At 47.8% G+C, this 20,173-nt stretch overlaps 1 protein-coding gene across 5 annotated transcripts in view; it reads right to left on the bottom strand.

The window, feature by feature from the left end:
* The window catches only part of DENND2A (DENN domain containing 2A), a 91,776-nt gene that overhangs the window by 50,548 nt on the left and 21,055 nt on the right, over nt 1–20,173 (bottom strand). For all 5 annotated transcript variants that reach the window (XM_084785213.1, XM_084785211.1, XM_084785215.1 and 2 more), the window contains exons 2-3: nt 7,269–7,370; nt 4,004–5,116 (exon numbers count right to left, since the gene is read on the bottom strand). In XM_084785213.1, the coding sequence (XP_084641339.1) occupies nt 4,004–5,116; nt 7,269–7,342 (1,187 nt within the window). In that variant the 5' untranslated portion in view covers nt 7,343–7,370. The remainder of the gene's footprint in view (nt 1–4,003; nt 5,117–7,268; nt 7,371–20,173) is intronic.

Raw genomic sequence — 20,173 nt, 5'->3', positions numbered from 1 at the left:
GGCCAGCCTGGTCTATGAGGAGAGTTCCAGGACAGCCAGGGCTACACAGAGAGACCCTGTTTCGAAAAACAACCAAAAAGAACAACAACAAAATCATAAGAGAGGATCAGGCATAGTGGTGCACTTGGGAAGCAGAGGCAGGCAGTTATCTGTGAGTTCGATACCAGCCTGGTGTACACAGTGAGTTCTGGGACAACTGGAGCTACGTAGTGAGACCCTGTCTTGAAAAAACAACAACAAAAACAAGAATTGAAACAAGGGCCTAGAAAGATGGCTCATGTGCTAAGAGCACTCACTGCTCTTGTACAGAACCTGATTTCACCTAGCAACCAACCCTGTGGAATGGCTTATAGTTTACTGTAACTCTAACTCCAGAGGATTCAAATGCCTCTGACCTCTATGGGCACCTGCACCTACTATGCACATATGCATAAGAAGAGTAATTTTTAAAATGCAACAAAAATATTAAGTCTTTTAGGAAGAAACAAATGTACACAATCCTAGTTTAAACCATGTATTTGGAAACGGGGCAGTGGTGGCGCACACCTTTAATCCCAGCACTCAGGAGGCAGAGGCAGGTGGATCGTTATGAGTTCGAGGCCAGCCTGGTCTACAAAGTGAGTCCAGGACAGTCAAGGCTACACAGAGAAACCCTGTCTCGAGAAACCAAACCAAACCAAACCAAACCAAACCAAACCAAACCAAAAAAAAAGTATTTCGGGGTATGTAAAATTTGATAGTGATAAAGAGGACATTTAGAGAAATACACACAAGAATTTTACATATAGATAACTATATATATCCAAGCATGGTAGTGTATGCCATGTATGCCAAGTGTATGCCAAGTATTTGGAAGGCAGCAGCTTAAGAATCTTGGTGAGTTTGTGCCAGGCTTGTCTATATAGCAAGCTCCAGAACAGGAAGGACTACACAGAGAGATTCTGTGTACACACACACACACACACACACACACACACACACACACACACACACACTTATTTTAGAACATGGAAAAAATTTCCTTCTCGGAAGAGAATAGAAAAAAAACTAAGCTATCTGAACCAAAGGCACACTAGGGGTCAGATGACAACGAATGGACGCAGAATAGAGCTTAATTTCTGGAGACTGCCTCTGGCTGCTGAGCGAGGACTTTTCTGGGGGCGTGGGCAGTAGTTCTAAGGTGATATAATCAGATTCAAGATCAGGTTTTTAAAAGTGGGACTGAAGGACTTCTTGCTGGGTTGGTCAGGGGCATGCGGAAAAGAGAATCAGAGAGAATGCTCGCTCTGGGGTCTAAGTAACTAAACAAAGGGCAACGCCATTTAATAAGATGCTGATTACTGTGAGAGGAGTCGGCTCATGGCAGCCTGGGGTAAGAACCCCCTGGAGGTGCAAGCAGGGCATGACCACACACATCTGAGACCTGAGGGGACCTCACTGGGAGTCCTACACTTGCAAGTGACATGCACAGGGCGGGATGAGACCATCAGGGAACAAATGTAGGGAAGGGAGAAAAGTCTGTGGCCTGAGCCCGGCTGCGGGAGGGACAGATTCGGATACTTGGTACTATTCTTTTTGGTTTTTCTTTTTTTCCTTTTTAAATTTAAAGATTTATTTATTTATTACATATACAATGTTCTGCTTGTATGTACACCTGCACACCAGAAGAAGGCACCAGATCTCATTAGAGATGGATGTGGTTGCTGGGAATTGAACTCAGGACCTTTGGAAGAACAGACAGTGCTCTTAACCGCTGAGCCATCTCTCCAGCCCTCTTCTTGGGTTTTCAAGACAGGGCTTCTCTGTGTAGTCCTGGAGCTCACTCTTTAGACCAGGCTAACTAGGTACTACTCTAGCAAGGAGAAAAGTTAATTCCTCAGAGCAGCTAGGAGGAGGCCTCACCTGGAAGTCCCTGACTCAGAAGCCAAATGAAGGCAGTGTTTCCAGATGGGGTGACTGACAGTTGTCCTCAATTCCAAAAGATGCCCTCTAAGAAAATAACAGAAAACTGGCCACTGGCCTTGGGCAATGGTAGACTGAGGATGAGTGGCCAAAGCCCATGTGGAAGATGCCAAGCAAAGTTGGGAGGCAAATAAGGGAATGAAATAAATCAGACATGGTGGCCCACTGTAATCTCAGCACATGGGAGGCTAAGGATGGACGGCCACAAGTTCAAGGCCAGCCTGGGCTCCATACATGGTGAGTTCTATAACAGCTTGGTCTACAGGTAAGAACTAGAGGGCTCCATGTCCTTGCACAGACAAGTAGTAGGGAAACCATTAAGGTTAAGCAAGCAGGCTTACCATGTCAGTGGAAGGGATGTGCAGACCTGGTTTTCCACCCAGAAGCCTGGCATGGATGTTGTTAATGACCAGGCCACCTTTGCTACCTATAGGTGCCAGGCCTCACCCCAAGCCACCCAGAATGTTTATTCCAGGCTCTTCCTCCTAAGCCTTTATCTTGAGCTTTGTTTCTCTGCCAGTAGAACCCGTCCTTAGGGGAGCTGTCCCGTGTACTTTATAGTCTGATGACCTCTGTGTTATATGTATGACGAAGATGGCACCAGATCCTAGGCCCTTAAGCTCTAGAACCCATCTTCCCGATAGAGGTCACATGTCTTTGCGGAAGAGTATCGATGGGATCATGCCTTAACCTTCAGTGGGCACACGGGATTGAGGTAAGTGTTACTAGGAAACTTTTTTCCAGAACTGTACTGGACTTAAACATGTCTAGAAGTTTGACTCAATACCAGCTAAGTCACGCTGAACAGGATTTCCTTCTGCTTCTCCAGGCTTTGTACTTCTGCTGGCTGTAGAGCTTGTGGGGATCCTTACAAAGACCCCGTCTTAAGAAAACAAAACTTGGGGCTGGAGAGATGGCTCAGCGGTTAAGAGCACTGACTGCTCTTCCAGAGGTCCTGAGTTCAATTCTCAGCAACCACATGGTGGCTCACAACCTTCTATAATGTGATCTGATGCCCTCCTCTGGCCTGCAGATAGATGTACCTGCAGGCAAAGCACTGTATATGTAATAAATAAATACAAGAAAGAAAGAAAGAAAAAAAGAAAGAAAGAAAGAAAGAGAACAAAACTCAGCTGGGAGTGGAGGCACCCACCTTTTTTGTTGTTTGTTTGTTTTGGGTTCCCCCCTCAAAAAAAACCCAGGGTTTCTCTGTGTAGTTTTGGCTGTCCTGGACTTTGTAGACCAGGTTGGCCTCGAACTCACAGTAATCCACCTGCCTCTGCCTCCTGAGCACTGGTACTAAAGGCATGCGCCACCATGCCCGGCTAAGGCACATGCCTTTAATACCCACACTTGGGAGGCAGAGACATCTGTGAGTTCAAGGCCAGCCTGGTGTACATAGGGAATTCCAGGACAGCCAGGACTGCATATACGGACCCAGAGTTAGGATCCCTCAAATCCATAGAAAAGCCAGGTGGACGTTGGTAGACCACCTGTAATCTCAGCACTCTGGAGGTACATAAAACAGAGAATAATCGAGGAAGACACCTGATGTCAGCTCTGGCCTCCATACTCGGACAGACAGACAGACAGACAGACAGACAAAGCAGGAAACACTTAGGCCCCACCAGTTAGCACACTAAGAAATGGCTAGCTTTACAAACTTCTTCATTGAACCCTTAACCTTTGGTTACAATTACACGTGCTTATCACACCTGAAATGTAATTTTGTTGGTTTGAGACAGGATCTCACAAAGCTGCCCAAGCTAGCTTGGAACTTGCTATGTTTATGATCCTCTCGCCCCAACCTCCCAAGAGCTAGGGTTATAGGCTCATACCACCGTGCCTGCCTCCAGAGGGAAATATTTAGAAGCAAACACTCTTTTGTGAGAATAAGGGCAAAGCGCAGCAGGTGGATCAACCAACAGCCTCGCAGTGCCCTGTAAGGGCCCCTCGTGTGAATGTGATGCATCACTAGGCCAAGAAGGGGCAGTCACAAAGGGACACAGGCGACAAGCAGAGTCCTTTGGTGAGCACCTACCTGTGGTCTGCACTGGGCCGCTGCCTTCCAGTCCACAGTCTTCTATTCACAGAAGTGGGAGGCGGGGAGGAGGGCAGCGGTGGGGGAGGGGGAGGCAGAGAGGGCAGCGGGGGCAGGTTTCTCTGCTCCTTCCTGAAGCTGATGCCTGGGCCTGCGTCCTTGTCCCCTTCTTCAGCATGTTTGAATGTTCTTCGGGGTTTGGGGAGGGGGTTGATGAAAGGCTTTGGGGGGTTACACCTGGAGCCCCTGTATACACTCTCCTGGCCTTTCCAGTCCTCGGAAACCTCAGGGCTGGGCTCCCTGAGCTCCAAGTGGTGGGCCCTTCGGCCAGCTGCTAAGGCACCCTCACTTTCATGGTTCCCGGGAACGGGTTGGTCTTCCTCTGTCTTGTCAGGCAGACAGTGCGGGGAATAACAGGTGCCCGGCAACTGGGGGTCCAAGCCAGCCGAGCCATCCCTCAAGGCCTTCTCTAGTCTCTTGACCTGGCCCAGCACGGAGAGATGGTCACTCTGAAAGCGTAGGTCACTGGGTTTCGGCTCGCGCCCTCGGTGCTGGCTGGGCTCCGGCTGTGCATCGGTCTGCCTCAGGCCTGGCCACCGTTCTGCGTCCTGACCCACGGTTCTTCCTGTCCCTCTGCTGTCGCTTTCCAAGCTCTGGGTTTCGAGCCTCATCTCGCTCTTAGTTCTGGTGGCCTCACTGTCCCTCCTCTCCTGCCTGCTGCAGGGTGGCGGGTGGTTCTCCTGGCCATCTGCTTGCCTGGCAGGCTCAGAAGCGGGCGGCTCCTGCTTGCTTTCCCACTTGGATATCTTGTCCTTTATGCTGAGAGGCTGGGGCTGAGATCTGGCGTGGGCGGATGGTCCAGGGTTCCGGACACTACCAGGCTGCTTCTTCAAGGGCCTGCCGGCCTCTTTAGCACCAAGGTCTGCAGCTGGGCCACTGACGGTCATGCTGGAGCCGAGCATGACCACTCTTGCCTCCAGCACGAGGTTGTGAGGCCTCCCTGGGGCACTCCTTTCCAAGGGTAGTGCTCCACTAGTCTCTGGCAAGGAAACGGCCCTCCCAGCTCGCTGCCTTCCTGGCGAGTCCCCAGCCTTTGGACCTTCTGCCTGGACCCTGTACCAGAGACACAAATAGAAGGTGAGGGGTTCTTAAGAGGGCTGTTCTTGGCCAGTCCTGGGGCGCTGCCAGCACTCAGACAGACATATTATATACAAATTGACAACTGCAACACTGAAGCTATCGCTAAAGAAAAAGGGTTTTATGATCTTTAATTTGTATGTACATAGGTATTTTCCTATGCATGTACGTCCGTTAACCTTGTGGGTGCCTGGTGCCCATGGAGGTCAGGAGAGATGTTCATACCTCTTCAAAATGGAATTATAGATGGTTATGAGCTGCCATGTGGGTGCTGGAAACTGAACCCAGGTCCCTCTATAAGAGGAACCAGTATTCTTAACTGCGGAGACATCTCCAACCTCTGAAGCTATTTTTTTAGATTTATTATTATTATTTTATATATATATATATATATATATATATATATATACATATATATATATATATTTTTTTTGAGACAGACTTACTCTGTAGACCAGGATAGCCTCAAACTCACAGAGATCTACCTGCTTCTGCCTCCTGAGTGCTGGGATTAAGAGCATGAACCACTATCACTTGGCTTTAATTAATTAACTAATTAATTAATTTTTTTTTTGAGACAGGTTCTCAGGGTAGTCTTGGCTGTCCTGGATTTGCTTTGTAGACCAGGCTGGCCTCAAATTCACAGTGATATTTATTTCTGTACATGTGTATCTTTTGAGGCAAGGTTTCTCACTGGCCTGGAACCACGAGGCTACACTGACAGGACAAACAGTAAGCCTTTGGGGTCACCTGTCTCTGCATATCCCCACTGCTGGAATTATAAACCGTCACACTCAGCTTATTTTACACGAGATCTCCCCAGCCTTGCAATGACTATTTAAAAACCAAAATAATACCACAAGTGTTGGGGTAATCTTTTGTACACTGTGTGAAAGGTGTCTACTCAATTGTTGATTGCTAAACTGACAGAGAGCTGAGTACTGTCTGGCCTTTGCATTGCTATTTTTTGTTTGTTTGTTTGTTTTTGTGTTTTTGGGGGGATGGGGGACAGAGTTTCTCTGTGTAGCCTTGGCTGCCCTAGACTCAATTTGTAGACTAGGCTGGCCTTGAACTCACAAAGGTCTGCCTACCTCTGCCTTCCTGAGTGCTGGGATTACAGGCATGCACCACTGTGCTGGCCAAAGATTTGTTTTGGGGGTGTATGCTAATTTTTCTTCTCAGTGTAGAGATAGAGGCCAGAAATTTGAGCATGTTAAGTAGGCTCTACCACTGAGCTATGTTCCCAAACATCCATTTCTTTTTCTTCCAAAAGTAGGAATATTATCTCTCTTCTTTAGACTGGAGCCTTCTGAGTTCAGAAGCCATATCAGTCTTGTTGTTCACAGTATATGGCAAGTTGTTAATATATATACGCCTTTAATAAATGAATGCATTAATTCCTAAAATACATCACACACACACACTGCTCAAGGCACTCAACTGATTGCATTACAGTTTTCATTTAAGATCCCAGACACCTGGAGTAACTTAACGGCACCTGTGGAAAAGAACGGTTTGTTGGAAGAACATGCTGTATTTACCGCAGTCAAGCAAGAGGGGTAAAGTATGGTGACACTATTTGGTGACACTATTTCAACTGTTCCTATCTTCTCCGCATGATTCTTGCACCCGTGGGTGTCTGGAGTTCCTGTTTCGAGGATCCTAGCATCCGGGCTGCAGAGCTGTCATGAGGTTAGCGGTAGCAGAACTTGAACACTGTCAAGGAAAAGGCTCCACGCCAACAGAGGGTGGGAAATGCTGCCCACGTGGACAGCTGCGGCTGCAAAGCTTTAGGGTTCAAAGCTAAACGCAAAACCCACGGTTCTATAGCTAGGAAAACATGCCCTTGCCTGGAAGGCACAAGGGGGCTTCACAACGCTCACTGGGCACTACCCAGACCCTCTCAACTACTTCTGTCTCAAGACTCAAATGAAGGCAGTTTGAAGAGATGTCTGACCGGAGCCTCGGGGGAGTGACGTTTCTTTAGTTACAGAAAGCGAGGGTTGTGTACCTGGGAAAGGAAGCAGGTGAGACACTCAATTCCTACACTGTTAGGGAGAAAGGAAGGGGGCTAAGAAGCGCGCTCATCTTCCACACTTTCAGGGTGCATGCAAAAGGAGGTTCTTACTTGTCAGCCAGTCTGTAGCTCCGAACTCCAGTTGGGCTGTGGCTGCCTGTGGCCCGCCTGCACACGGTCACCATGTCAACACCGAGAGAGGCTCCAGGAAGCCTACAAGAACAGGGACACATACTCAGCAAGCCACATGAGCTACCTCCTTCAGAAGGAAGCAGGTACACGGCCCCCACTCCACACTGTTTATCTCTAGAAGATTCCTTCCAGAATGGGAGGTGGCAAGAAGAGACCATTCAGGAACCCTGTCCCAGGAGGACGCCACCAGACGATCCCCTCAGGCTTGCAAGAGTTCTACCCTTCCTTCAAGGCTAATAATAATAAGCCTGCCAGGTAACACTGTGGGTATTCAATGGCCCAGCTCAGACCGTCCCCAAAGAAATCAAAGGTCAGTGTTCCAAGCAAGCCATGCTTACAGATCTTAGGTACCAGGAAGAAGAAGCTACAGAGGAGATGCAAATAAACAAACGAGGCAGCCTGAATGAGACCCGCCCTCCTAGGCTCAGATATTGCAGGTTTAGTCCCCAGATGGTGAACTGCTTGGAAGGATTAGAAGGCGTGGCCGACTTGTTGGAGGAAGTGTGTTGCTGGGGGTGGACTTTAAGGTTTCAAAAGCCCAAGTCAGGCTCTGTCTGTCTGTCTGTCTGTCTGCTGCCTGGGGGATCAGGATGTAAAGCTCTCAACTACTGTTCTAGTGCCATCTGTGCCAACATATGCCCCATCATGAGGATCGCAGACTAGGCATCTGGAACCGTAAGCGAACCCCCAGTTAGACCCCTTTCCTTTCTACATGAGTTGCCTTGGCCATGGTGTCTCTTCATAGCAACAGAACAGTGACTAACACAACAAATAAATTTAATTAATTAAAACATTGTGTGTATAATATATATATGTATATATTATACACACACAGCGCTCATGCACTATACTATAAAGAGGAAGACGTGGTCTGGCAAGATGGCTCACGGGGCAAGGGTGTTTGCCACCGAAGCTGATGACCTGAGTTCAACCTCCAGAACCCACAGGGAAGAAGGAACAGCCAACCCCTACAAGCTGCCATCTGACCTCTTCATGAGCGGGCAAGCGCATACAAATAAATAAATGTGTCCAAGTATTCTTCTTTTTTTGTTTGTTTGTTTGTTTTGTTTTGTTTTGTTTTTCGAGACAGGGTCTCTCTGTGTTGCCTTGGCTGTCCTAGACTCGCTTTGTAGACCAGGCTGGCCTCGAACTCACAGCGATCCGCCTGCCTCTGCCTCCCGAGTGCTGGGATTAAAGGCTTGCGCCATCACGCCCGGCGGGCCAAGTATTCTTCTTAAGCCGGGTGGTGGTGGCGCACGCCTTTAATCCCAGCACTTGGGAGGCAGAGGCAGGCAGATCGCTGTGAGTTCGAGGCCAGTCTGGTTTACAAAGCGAGGTCAGGACAGGCAAGGCTAACACAGAGAAACCTTGCCTCAAATAAATAAATAGATAGATAGATAGATAGATAGATAGATAGATAGAACGAACTCTTTGTAAGAAGAAGAAGGCGATGAGGGACCCTTGAGGTGAATGGTGCCTGGGAGAGCTGGACCACAGACTTGCCCAGGAGCCTAGGTGTTCCTTTACAGCAACCGAGCACCACACATTCTGGAATAAATCTATGGTGTAGCTGAGCCCAGCTCTCCAGTGAAGCCAGGCACTTGGGGCCCATCCATCTCACAGTGGAGGGGGAGCCCTGAAAGGCCTTTCGGGGACAGGAAGGAACTCATTGTCTCTCTCACAACACTCACACAGCTGAAGCTTCTGGAACCTCTCCGAGATGTGGCTGGGCCCACAGACACTGCCTTTCTGTCCTCTTCTGGCAGACAGCCTCATGGGATGGGAGTAGGGGGTGGGGGTAGAGGTAGGGGTGGGTGGATGGGGGCAGCCAATCTCCGCCCATCCATCCCTGCTCTCTACAGCCTGCACTGTGGCTCCGCAGACCAGCCTCCCCCTACCCCCACCTCCCCCAACCACCTTCCATGTAAGCCAGGCAGCTCTCCATCTCTTTCTTGTAGGCTTGTGCCAAGCTGTGTGCAGGATGCTCTAGGGGCCTCAAGTTGAGCAAGACTCTGTCTCTTCCTGGAGGAGCACACCAGGACAGTGCCTGGGCTGCAATCCACCCTGCAGCAGCTCTCCCTTTGGGGGAGTGCTTTCCCCCCACTGTGAGGAAACAGAGCTTCCCCAAATGGAGCAAAGTCACCAACAGCCTTCCAGGGGGTGCTCCCAAGTAGCTTAGCCTCAAACACGCGACACTTCCCAGCAGGTAATAACTCCCAGTGCTAAGTCACAGGCTCCTGGGACCAGCAGATGGCATCCTCGGGTGTCATCCTCCAAGAGTAAATCTGAGTGGGTGGCAGAGGCTGGAACTAAAGAGGTCCAGAACATGCTCACGTTTAGCAACAGCCATAACTTCACAGAAGGATAGAGCGTGCTGCTCTCATTCATTTTCCCGCGGGTTGGTTAAAGTAGGCTGCCAAGATGTCTCAGCTGGCAGAGACACTTGCTGCCAAGCCTGACAATGTGAGTTTGTCACCAGAACCCACATTGTAAGAGAAAATCCACAGCTTGTTCTCTGACCTCTACAGGCATGCTGTGGTACAGATCTCGTCTGTCTGTTTGTCTGTCTCTCTCTCTCTCTCTCTCACACACACACACACACACACACACACACACACACACACACACACACACATTTAAAAATACAGGGGGGACTGGAGAGATGGCTCAGTGGTTAAGAGCAATGACTGCTTTTACAAAGTCCTGAGTTCAATTCCCAGGCATCACATGTGGCTCACAACCATCTATAATGTGATCTGGTGCCCTCTTCTGGCCTGCAGGTGTACATGCAGGCAGAGCACTATATACATAATAAATAAATAAATATTTTTTAAAAAATTAAATACAGGCTGGAGAGATGGCTCAGTGGTTGAAAAGAGTACGTGTTAGTCTAGGAAGCGAACAGGACCTGATTTCAGCTTCCAACAGCTACATGAGAAGGTTTACAGCCATCTGTAACTTCAGCTCTGTGGGCTGGGATACAACCCTTCTGGCCTGCATTGGCACCTGCACACATACACACAAATAAAAATAATCTTTTTTTTTTTTTTTTTGAACAGGGTTTCTCTGTGTGGCCTTGACTATCCTGGACTCAGTTTGTAGATCGGGCTAGCCTTGAACTCACAGTGATCCGCCTGCCTCTGCCTCTCAAATGCTGGGATGAAAGGCATGTGAGACCACCGCCCGGCTTCATAAAATAATCAATGTTAAAATAAAATAACTTTATTTAAATAAAATAAGTCTAACCTTATTTGGGAGTATCTTGTACACATAAGCTTTACTGTTATTTTCTAGCTCTGGGAGACAGTCGATTTCCCTTATGGTCGGACTCTCTTCCAATGAACCTGGGGACATCTCTAATGCACCAAAACCAACCAGGTGCCAGTTTGGCCTCTACTGTGATCAATAGTAGTATTTGGATGATTTTCACACAATTGAGGACTCATTATTTCTTCCTGGGCAAATTGGCCTTGTGATTCAGACTGCTGGCCACGAGGGATAATGAAAGATTATTAATACGACATTTCCGCACCCAACTGTTTTCTATAAAAGTAGAACTCCTTATTAGCCAGATGGCCTAATTATTACTATTTTTGCTTTTTGAGACAAGAGTGCACAGTGCATACCTCTGTGTGTGTGTGTGTGTGTGTGTGTGTGTGTGTGTGTGTGTGTGTCTCAGGTTGGACTTGGAACTCATGCAATTTTCCTATCTCAGACTGCTATTACAGGAGTGCACCACCATCTCCAGCTATTAAAAAATGTAATAGCCCTAAAATGGTCTATAAAAATTTGAAGCCAGAAGATACACAGAGTTCATATTATTTTTTTTTTAAAGATTTTATTTACTTTTATGTGTATGAGCGTTTGGCCTTTATGCATATGTCTGTGTCACCTGCCCGCTTGGAGCCCACGGAAGTGACAAGAGGGAGGTGAGAAGAGGGAGGTGGACGGGCCTCTTGAACTAGAGTTACAGGAGCTTTGGCAGCTACAGCAGAGAGCATTATTTTTCCATTTCCTATAAGCACATCCACCAAGGCTTACAGTCCAGTTTCAAACTCCCCGTACACCATTTTTTCTATTTGTAAGGGGCCTGGACTACAAGTCAAGTCATTAATTATAAAACAATGCCTCTCTGGCAAAGGCTCATGAATTAAAACAGAAAACATTTTATCCCAGTGGGAAGGGAGAGCCTGCAGCCCCACACTCTGGAGAGAGGGCAGCTGCCTGGGCCCTGGCACTGTCCTGTAATTCACCTCGGCCTGGCTTTCTGCCTCTCTTTCTCCCCAGAGATAGGGTTTCTCTGTGTAGCCCTGGCTGTCCTGGATTCGCTTTGTAGACCAGGCTGGCCTCGAACTCACAGCGATCCGCCTGCCTCTGCCTTCCAAGGGCTGGCATTAAAGGCGTGCGCCACCACGCCCGGCTCATTCTCCTCTTTCATTAACAACATGGAAACGCTAATTAATAGCGCTGGCTCTGATGAAAGCAGGGTGTGTCTATCATAATCACTAAAGTGGAAGTTATAGAGCCGGATGCTGGTGGCACAGCTGGGTAATTCAGAGTTTGGGAGCTGGAGGCAGGAGACTCAGGAAGGTCAAGGATTTTCTCAGTAATCTAACTGCTTTGATGCTAACCTGAGCTATATAGGATCCTATAGAAACAATACAGTTCGAAAAACATGAACTACGAAATAGTCTAAGATAGGATTCAGATTTCTCTTTTGTGTGTGATGGGGACTGAAGCCAGGGACTCACGTATGTTAAGTGAGAGCTCCACACCAAGCCTCACCCCAACTTCTGCTTTGTTTTTATATAGAAAGTAGCACAGGCCAAGGAGATGGCTCAGGGTTAAGAGCGCTGGCTACTCTTCCAGAGGACCTGGATTGGATTCCCAGCACTCACATGGCAGTGGGTGTCTGTAATCTCAGTACTACAGGATCTGATGCCCTTTTCTGGCCTCCAAGAGCGTTGTGTGCACATACACGCAGACAAAACACCCATACACACAAAATAAAATGCACGTAAACCAGGCAGTGGTGGCCCATGCCTTTAATCCCAGGACTCGGGAGACAGAGGCAGGCCAGTCTCTGAGTTCGAGGCCAGCCTGGTCTACAGAGTGAGTTCCAGGACAATCATGGCTATACAGAGAAACCCTGTCTTGGGGGGGAAAAAAGGGCATAAAATTTTAAAATAAAGAGCCTACTTCCTCTTGTTTCTTTTCTGCACTGCAGGTCACTGAACTGGTCAGGGTTAGAGGCTAACTTTCTTTACACTCCCAAATATTTAAACTGTTCTTGCTTCTCTCTGTTCTCAGCCATGACAGAGCTTTTTTTTTTTTTATTACTGACTTCTGCAGAAATCAATGCTCCACCATTTATCCAATGAGAAAATGAATCTCCAAGAGGCCAGCTGCTTGTTTAAATTCGTAACTCATAATTGATGGGACCAGGAGTGCGGCTACGCCTTCAATGCAAGTGAGTGCATAGGGTCAGTCAGGGTGTCTATGGCTGCATCCTCACACTCCTCCCTTACCCATTATTTCAGTTATCCGGGGTCAGGTGCAGTAATAAACATTCAATAAAAACCAATCGGCAAAAGAGAAAGGATCTGCACAGTTTCTTTTTTGTTTCTTTGTTTTTGTTTTTCTGAGCCAGGGTCTTGCTTTGTAGCTCAGCCTGTCCTGGAACTCATTATGTAGACCAGACAGGACCCGAACTCACAGAGAACTGCTTGCCTCTGCTTCCTAAAGGCATGCGCCACCACACCGAGCTGACCTGCTGATTTCACACGTGTGTTATTCTGAGTAGTGTCCTGCTCCATCCCAGATGGTCCTCATTCCTCGGTCCCACCGCACATCTGGGTCGCAGGGTAGAGATGCTGGCTGCAAGCACATCATCCGTCATGAGATCACGGCGCTTATGTTCAAGCTCTCACAGAGCAGCCTAACACCTCACCAGGCCCACACTGCTCACCTTGCATCACCTCATCACTGGCCCTGCATCCTTTCCTATCACCACAGAAGGGAGAGGATGGTAGTTGAGTTAGCTCATATATCATTACTATCATTATTTTGCTGTCCTGTTTTATTGCGTTATATATATATATTTTTTTTTTAATTTTTTTTTTTTAGACAGGGTTTCTCTGTGAAGCCTTGGCTGTCCTGGACTTGCTTTGTAGACCAGGCTGGCCTCGAACTCACAGCGATCCACCTGCCTCTGCCTCCCGAGTGCTGGGATTAAAGGCGTGCGCCACCACCGCCCGGCCTATTTTTCTATTTTAATAAATATTATTGTTTTCTTTCTTTTTTCTTTTTCTTTTTTTGGTTTTTCGAGACAGGGTTTCTCAGTGTAACAGCTCTGGCTGTCCTGAAAAAATCAGTCTATAGTCCAGCTGGCCTCGAACTCAGAGATCGGCCTGCCTCTGCCTCCCAAGTGCTGGGATTAAAGGTGTGTGGCATCGCTGCCCGGCTTAATAGTTATTATTGTTAACCTCATCCTTTATACTCTTTTTGGACCACATTGAGTTATGCAACACACTTGTTCATTAAGAGAGCTGGAAGAGCTGAGTGTGGTGGGTCTTTAATCTCAGTGCCCAGGAAAAAGAGGCAGGAGGATCTCTGTGAGTTCTGGGCTACACAGTAAGAACTTGTCTTGGGATTGGGGGGGGGGGGGTGAAGCTGGAGAGATGGCTCAGTTCAAGTTCAAGTTCAGGTCCCAGAACCCACGCTGGGCAGCTCAAAACCACCTATAACTCTAGCTCCAAGAGGAATTTAAGCCTATGGCTCCCAGGCATAACTGAACTTGCATGCGCATATTTACACACACACACACACACACACACACACACACACACACACACACACACACACAAAGGAAGCCGGGGGAAAAGAACTAAGTTCTTAATGGATCTGTCTTTTTTTCTAGCTCTAACTGCGTATTTCTATACTTTGGAAATCTATTCTAAGAGATAATTCTAAAGACAGAAAACTATGTATGCCTGACATTCATAGCTATTATTTGTAACACCGAAAAATAAAATCAACTCAAATGTTTTATCCATCCATCCCCAATGGAGTTATTATGGAGCTGGGCTTTTGGCTGTTTTATTGGGTTCTTTTTCCTACCCTCCATACCCCCCCAATCCCTTCCGACTCCCCAACACTAGGTAGGAGAGAAAGAAGGACAGAGGAGAAAGGAGGCATAGATCTCTTTAGACTACTTCCTGCTGACTAGAGCAAGTCTAATCTTCATCGTCAGGATATCTCCAACCAGCAACCAGCAAAAGCAACCCAGCAACCAGCAACCCAGCAACCAGCAACCCAGCAACCCAGCAACCCAGCAACCCAGCAACCCGGCAACCAGCAACCCGGCAACCCAGCAACCAGCAACCTGGCAACCAGCAAAAGCAATCTAGAAACCATCAATCCAGCAACCACCAGCAGCAGGGACAGCAGCTGCTGCCTCTTCTGTGACTCTGGCATCTTTTATTCTCTCTCAAGAGTCCCCAGAATTCCAAACATAAACTATCCTCAACAGCAAAACCACACTCCTGCTAGAGCATGAAGCAAATCACAGTCAGCCTCTGTGGACGATCAGAAGCAGCCCCATATCCCATACCTGCGATCCAAACAAAACCACATTCCCAACACAACTGAGTTTTTAAAGAAACCAACATTCTCACTACAATACTATAAAGTAAATTATATCTTAGAATGATTCTGGGGCGGGAAACACAGCTCAGTGGTTAAGAGCCCTTTCTGCAGCCATGAGGACCGGAGTTCGGATCTCAGCACCCATTTAATAAGCCAGGCATGGTTTTGAACTCACCTTTAACACTTGTGCTGAGGGGAAGCGGGGGAGACAGGACTGCTGGTTGCCAGCATCACCAATAAAAACATGAGCTCCAGATTCAGGGAGATGCTGCCTCACGGGAATAAGACAGAAAATGACAGGACACCTGACATCTTCTGGCCTCTGTGTATGTGCACAGGTACACACCCACACTTGCATGTGTGCAAACACCACACACGCGTGCACTCTACCAAGAAAACAGACACTATCCAACCCCTAGAATCCCTCAGCGATCATCAATATAGTGAGAGAAAATCTGACAAAACTAGGTTACTGAAGTCACCACACCCAGCTCTATGAAGCAGCTCCATTCCCTCACATCTGCTTCATGGGGCCCTTCTAGGGGGACGCTGACCGTTTTAAGATTGTCCCACAGGCGAGAAGTGCTACGGAAACACTAAAAACCAAACAAAGCAAAAGACACGTGGCGCTTGGTGTCCAGCACTAGCGTAGCTGTCTTCTCCGTCTAGGGTGGAGGTCCCGTGAGATTTGCCCCGTTCCATGTCAGCATGCCTGTGAGTGACCTGTGGAGCGCCCGGTGCCAACTGACTCATCTACAACACAAGCCCCACCCCCACCCCCACCCCCACACCGAAGGCTCAGGAATCAGCCCAGAAGAGAGGAGAGAAAGACTATAAGAGCTTGAGGAACAGGTCCTACTGTGAGATCTGGTCTCCTACAAAGGCCAGTGAGCTACACTCATAAAGTCTCATCAACCTGGCTGCCTAAACGACACTCGGACAAGCACGGCACGTTATTTTAATGTGTTACTGGACATCTGAGCGGCTCAACTGAATAGCGGTCAATCATAACAAGCCTGGGGCTGGGGCTGGGGCTGGGGCTGTGAGTGGGTGGCAGGCTCTGTGCTCAACCTCCAGTACCAAAACAGGAAAGGTGATTCCATAAAACTGGATGAGCCTTCAGCCCCGGGGAAGTTCTGAGAATAGCCTAGGTCTTTCTCAGCCAGAAAACCAGCAAGCAGCAGGCAAGAGCTAGTTTCACGGCAGAGCCGCAGCCTGAGGGTTGACAGATGTCCATCCATTTGAGATGCAGCTGTTGGCCTCATTTAAAAATGAGGTTGCGGTCAGAGGCTTGCTGCCCATCGTCACCATGTTTAAGTGAAAGAAGTGGGAGTCCACTCAGGTCTCTGTAGTCCAAATCCCACATTTCACCCCTTTAAGCCCTGAAATCTGGTCCCCCACACACCTGAGACAAGAATTACCCCGGCTCATCACATCTCTAAGGCTTGAATTACAGTTTTACAATTAAGCTTAGTCATTTAAGGGTGAGATAGTTTTAGGTTCTAGATAGATGTTTTAAGTTGATAGAGATGAGATATGATAAATATTGATTTACATTCAGACTTTTAGAATCACCAAGGTAGGAAAGTTATTTTCTTCAAGGTTGCCAAATATAAATAGCCAAAACACTGTGAATGTAACATTTATATAATTCCTGATTGTTTCGTGGTTCTTCTTGCTGTATGTAGTTTGTTTATATATATATATATATATATATATATATATATATATATATATATATATGTATGTATGTATTTAAAAAAAAAAAAGAATTTCAGCCCTGCCAGGGCCCCTGGTGACAGTAATCTCAGAAACCCCACAGGGTCGAGCTCTTTGGGGCAGCTTGAACCTGTTGCTAAGGGCAACAAGCAGGAGACAGCTACCATTCATAAGCTTCTGGAAGGGTCAGGGTGAGGGAATTAACAGTTACAGTCTGCCAGGCACTGCTCTAAGCACAAACAGTAACATAATCACACATGCCCTGAAAAACAAAAACCTGGGGGCTGGAGAGACGGCTCAGTAGTTAAGAGCACCAGTTGCTTTTCCAGAGGTCCTGAGTTCAATTCCCAGCAACCACATTGGGGCTTATAACCATCTATAATGAGATCTGGTGTCCTCTTTAGGTGTGCAGACATACATGGAGGCAGTATACTGTATATGTAATAAATAAATCTTTTTAAAAAAAACCCAAAACCTATGCCTACACACACACACATTCCCACCCCCCTCTCTGAATGTTCAGTATGGCATTATACATAATTGCCAGAAAGCAATAAAACAAAACCACCAAACATATCAGCCAATGAATGGATAAATAATGTGGTATATCCATATAGCGGAATATTACTCAGCCATTAAAAGGATTGAAACACAGATACATGCCACAGCATGGATGAACCTGGAAAACTGTATGCTAAGTAAATTGAATCCAGTCAAAAATTCCACATACTGGGGCTTGAGAAGTGGCTCAGCAATTAAGCGCGCACACTGTTCTAGCAGGGGGCCCTGAATTTGGTTGCCAGCACCTAGGTGGGGCCTCTGGCCTCTGTGGGCTCCTGCACTCACAAGAACACACCCACACAGAGACACAAGCACGGACAAATAACTTAAGTACAGTAAAGCTGGGTCTGGAGCAGGATCTGCTCTGTCCGGGTCAATGGCTAAGAGCATGTCCTGCTGTTACAGAGTTTGGTTCCCAGCCCCCATATCTGGTGGCCGCTCCCTCTGGAGGGATCCAGCAGTTCTGGTCTCCACAAGCACCCACCTGCACACACACACACACACACACCTGCGCACACATGCACACACACCTGCACACATGCACCTGCACACACGCGCGCGCCCGCGCACACACACACACACATACATACCTGCACACACACACCTGCACGCACACACACACATACTCATAAACTAAATAAAACAATAATTTTAAGAACCTGTCTTAAAAGCCCACATATTGTGTGATTTCGTTTATTTGAAGTGTCCCCAATAGGCAATTCCATACAGACAAGGCAGCTTAGAGGCCATTTAGGGCTCCAGGTGGTTGGGTGGCCAGTGGACTGCTGCTGCCGGAAACAGGTTTCTTTTACAGGGTGAAAAATCGTCCTCACATTGTGATAGTGAAACAACTCAATACTAATAAATGAAAAACATGAAATTGTACACCTATTAAATGGTGAGCTTTTCTTGTATGTAAATTACATTTAAAAAAAAAAGTGACCCTGTCTCCTCCAGCTTGGAAGGCAGAAGGCAAAAGGCAAGTTTTATCCAACCCCAGCAGTGAGCTGATCGTAACAGGAAGTCCATTTCAATTCATAGAAGAGGCGCGCAGTAGGTGAACAGCATCACTTAGGATAGCTGCATCTTCCCCCAACTCCTCAATTTCTGTTTCTGTCAAAGCATTCGGTGAGCAGACTTCAGGACTGGAACTCCAGAGAGCTGAAAGTCTAGAATGCTGTGCTTAATGAGGTAGCAGGGAGCTCTCCACAGCCAGGGGCCAGCTTACCTTGCAGGGAGTCACTTCCTACCAAATTCCCCTGCCTCAGATCACAAGGCCACTAACAGCCAGCCATATTTAAGCCAGAGACTCACTGCCCTCTGCCCTACCTCAGGTCAGGGCTAACTGCTCCTAAGGGAAGACTCTGTGTTTGGCCGATCAGATTCCACTTTAGGGAAGTTGGGTCAATGTTTGTCTGGAACAGGAAACAGTTGCTGGGAGGCAGCTGTTTCCCTCCCTTTGGGCTAAGGGATACGGAGCCTAGCTGTGGGGGAAATGGGATGATCGTAACCGAGTGGCTATGGACCTCTGGTTCCAACCTTCTTGGGACAGTCTGCATTCCCGCCCACAGATTCGACAAGATGGTGTCATCTTTACTTAAACAACACAAAGGATCCCTACTAATACACAAAGCTAATTTACTCTCCTACAGCTAACTAGTATCTCTACCAATACCATTCACTAAGGACACACCTATTTTCCAAAGTGGGAAGGGAAGGAGACAGAGAGTCTTAAGAGGGAATCTGCATTCAGGAGGCTTTTTAAAGGAAACTCAGCTCTCTTGGCTACCAAGGCAACCCAAGCCCATGGCTTTGCCTCCAGCCTGCACAGCTTTCAACGCTAACCCAGGAACACTGCCACAAGGAAGTCTCTCTTCCTTGGTGAGGTGGATTCTTCTTTACACTAGAGATACCGGGAGTGCCTTAGTCTTGAGAAGGCACAAGGCCTAAAGCTTACTGAAGACCCAGGAAGGCATTAGAAGTCTTAAAAGGGAGGATGTGCTGAGCCCTGAGATGAAGTAAATAAAGTCGCCATATGAGGAAGTGCGTATCATTTCTTTGCACTGCAATATCACTACAACCCACTAAAAAAAAAAACAAGACAGAAACAGCTAGTATATCCTGAGATAGTGTAATGAATGGCCGCTATGGATAAACGACCAAATAATAGCCACTCCCAACTTGTTGGGTCCTTGCTTTGGGGCCTATGCCATCCAATACAGCAGACTTCACATCCCATTCCACCCCCCCCCAAAACTGGCAGGAACACATGTGAATGAAAAACATTCACAAGAGACTACAGTGTCAGGACCAGAAGCCAGAGCTCAACTGCCGGGAGGGAGAGGAGGATGCCCGAATCTTTTCCCACTTTTCCCATCCTTCTATTTATGGAATCATTTGGCTCCAGGAAGTGCCGAGCCCCTTCTCCCAGGACCCTGTTGGGAGTGACGCCTACACTGGCTGACCCAGCCTGCCACATCCTCCTGCTGGCCTCAGCAGCTCTCTCCTCGTGACCTAGGGGGTCACTGGGAACCCAGCCTGTAAATGACTGTGCTCCTAAAGAGCCCTAGTCGAGTGAGTGAGGAAATTCAAAGAGGAAGGGGGTGGGGTCCATAATGAGCTAGAAAAACCCATCAGGGAGATGCTCGCTAACACACACACAGGGGAGTGACAGGAAGTGAGGTCTGGAAATGACAACACTAGCCCAGGGGCTCCCTAGCTTTTGATGCAGAGCCTGGAAAAGGAGGAAGGGGAGAAGGAGGAAAGATCCTGCAGAACCCAAGGCTACTGTCATCATTCATCCACGTCCGCCTGCCTCCCTCCCCCCTCCCCTGCCCCTCCCCCACCTCCCTCCCCCCTCCCCTGCCCCTCCCCCACCTCCCTCCCCCCTCCCCTGC

This window comes from Acomys minous (assembly GCF_964271855.1).
Source record: "Acomys minous genome assembly, chromosome: 6".
NCBI lineage: Eukaryota > Metazoa > Chordata > Mammalia > Rodentia > Muridae > Acomys > Acomys minous.
This window is presented reverse-complemented; position numbering and strand designations above follow the sequence as displayed.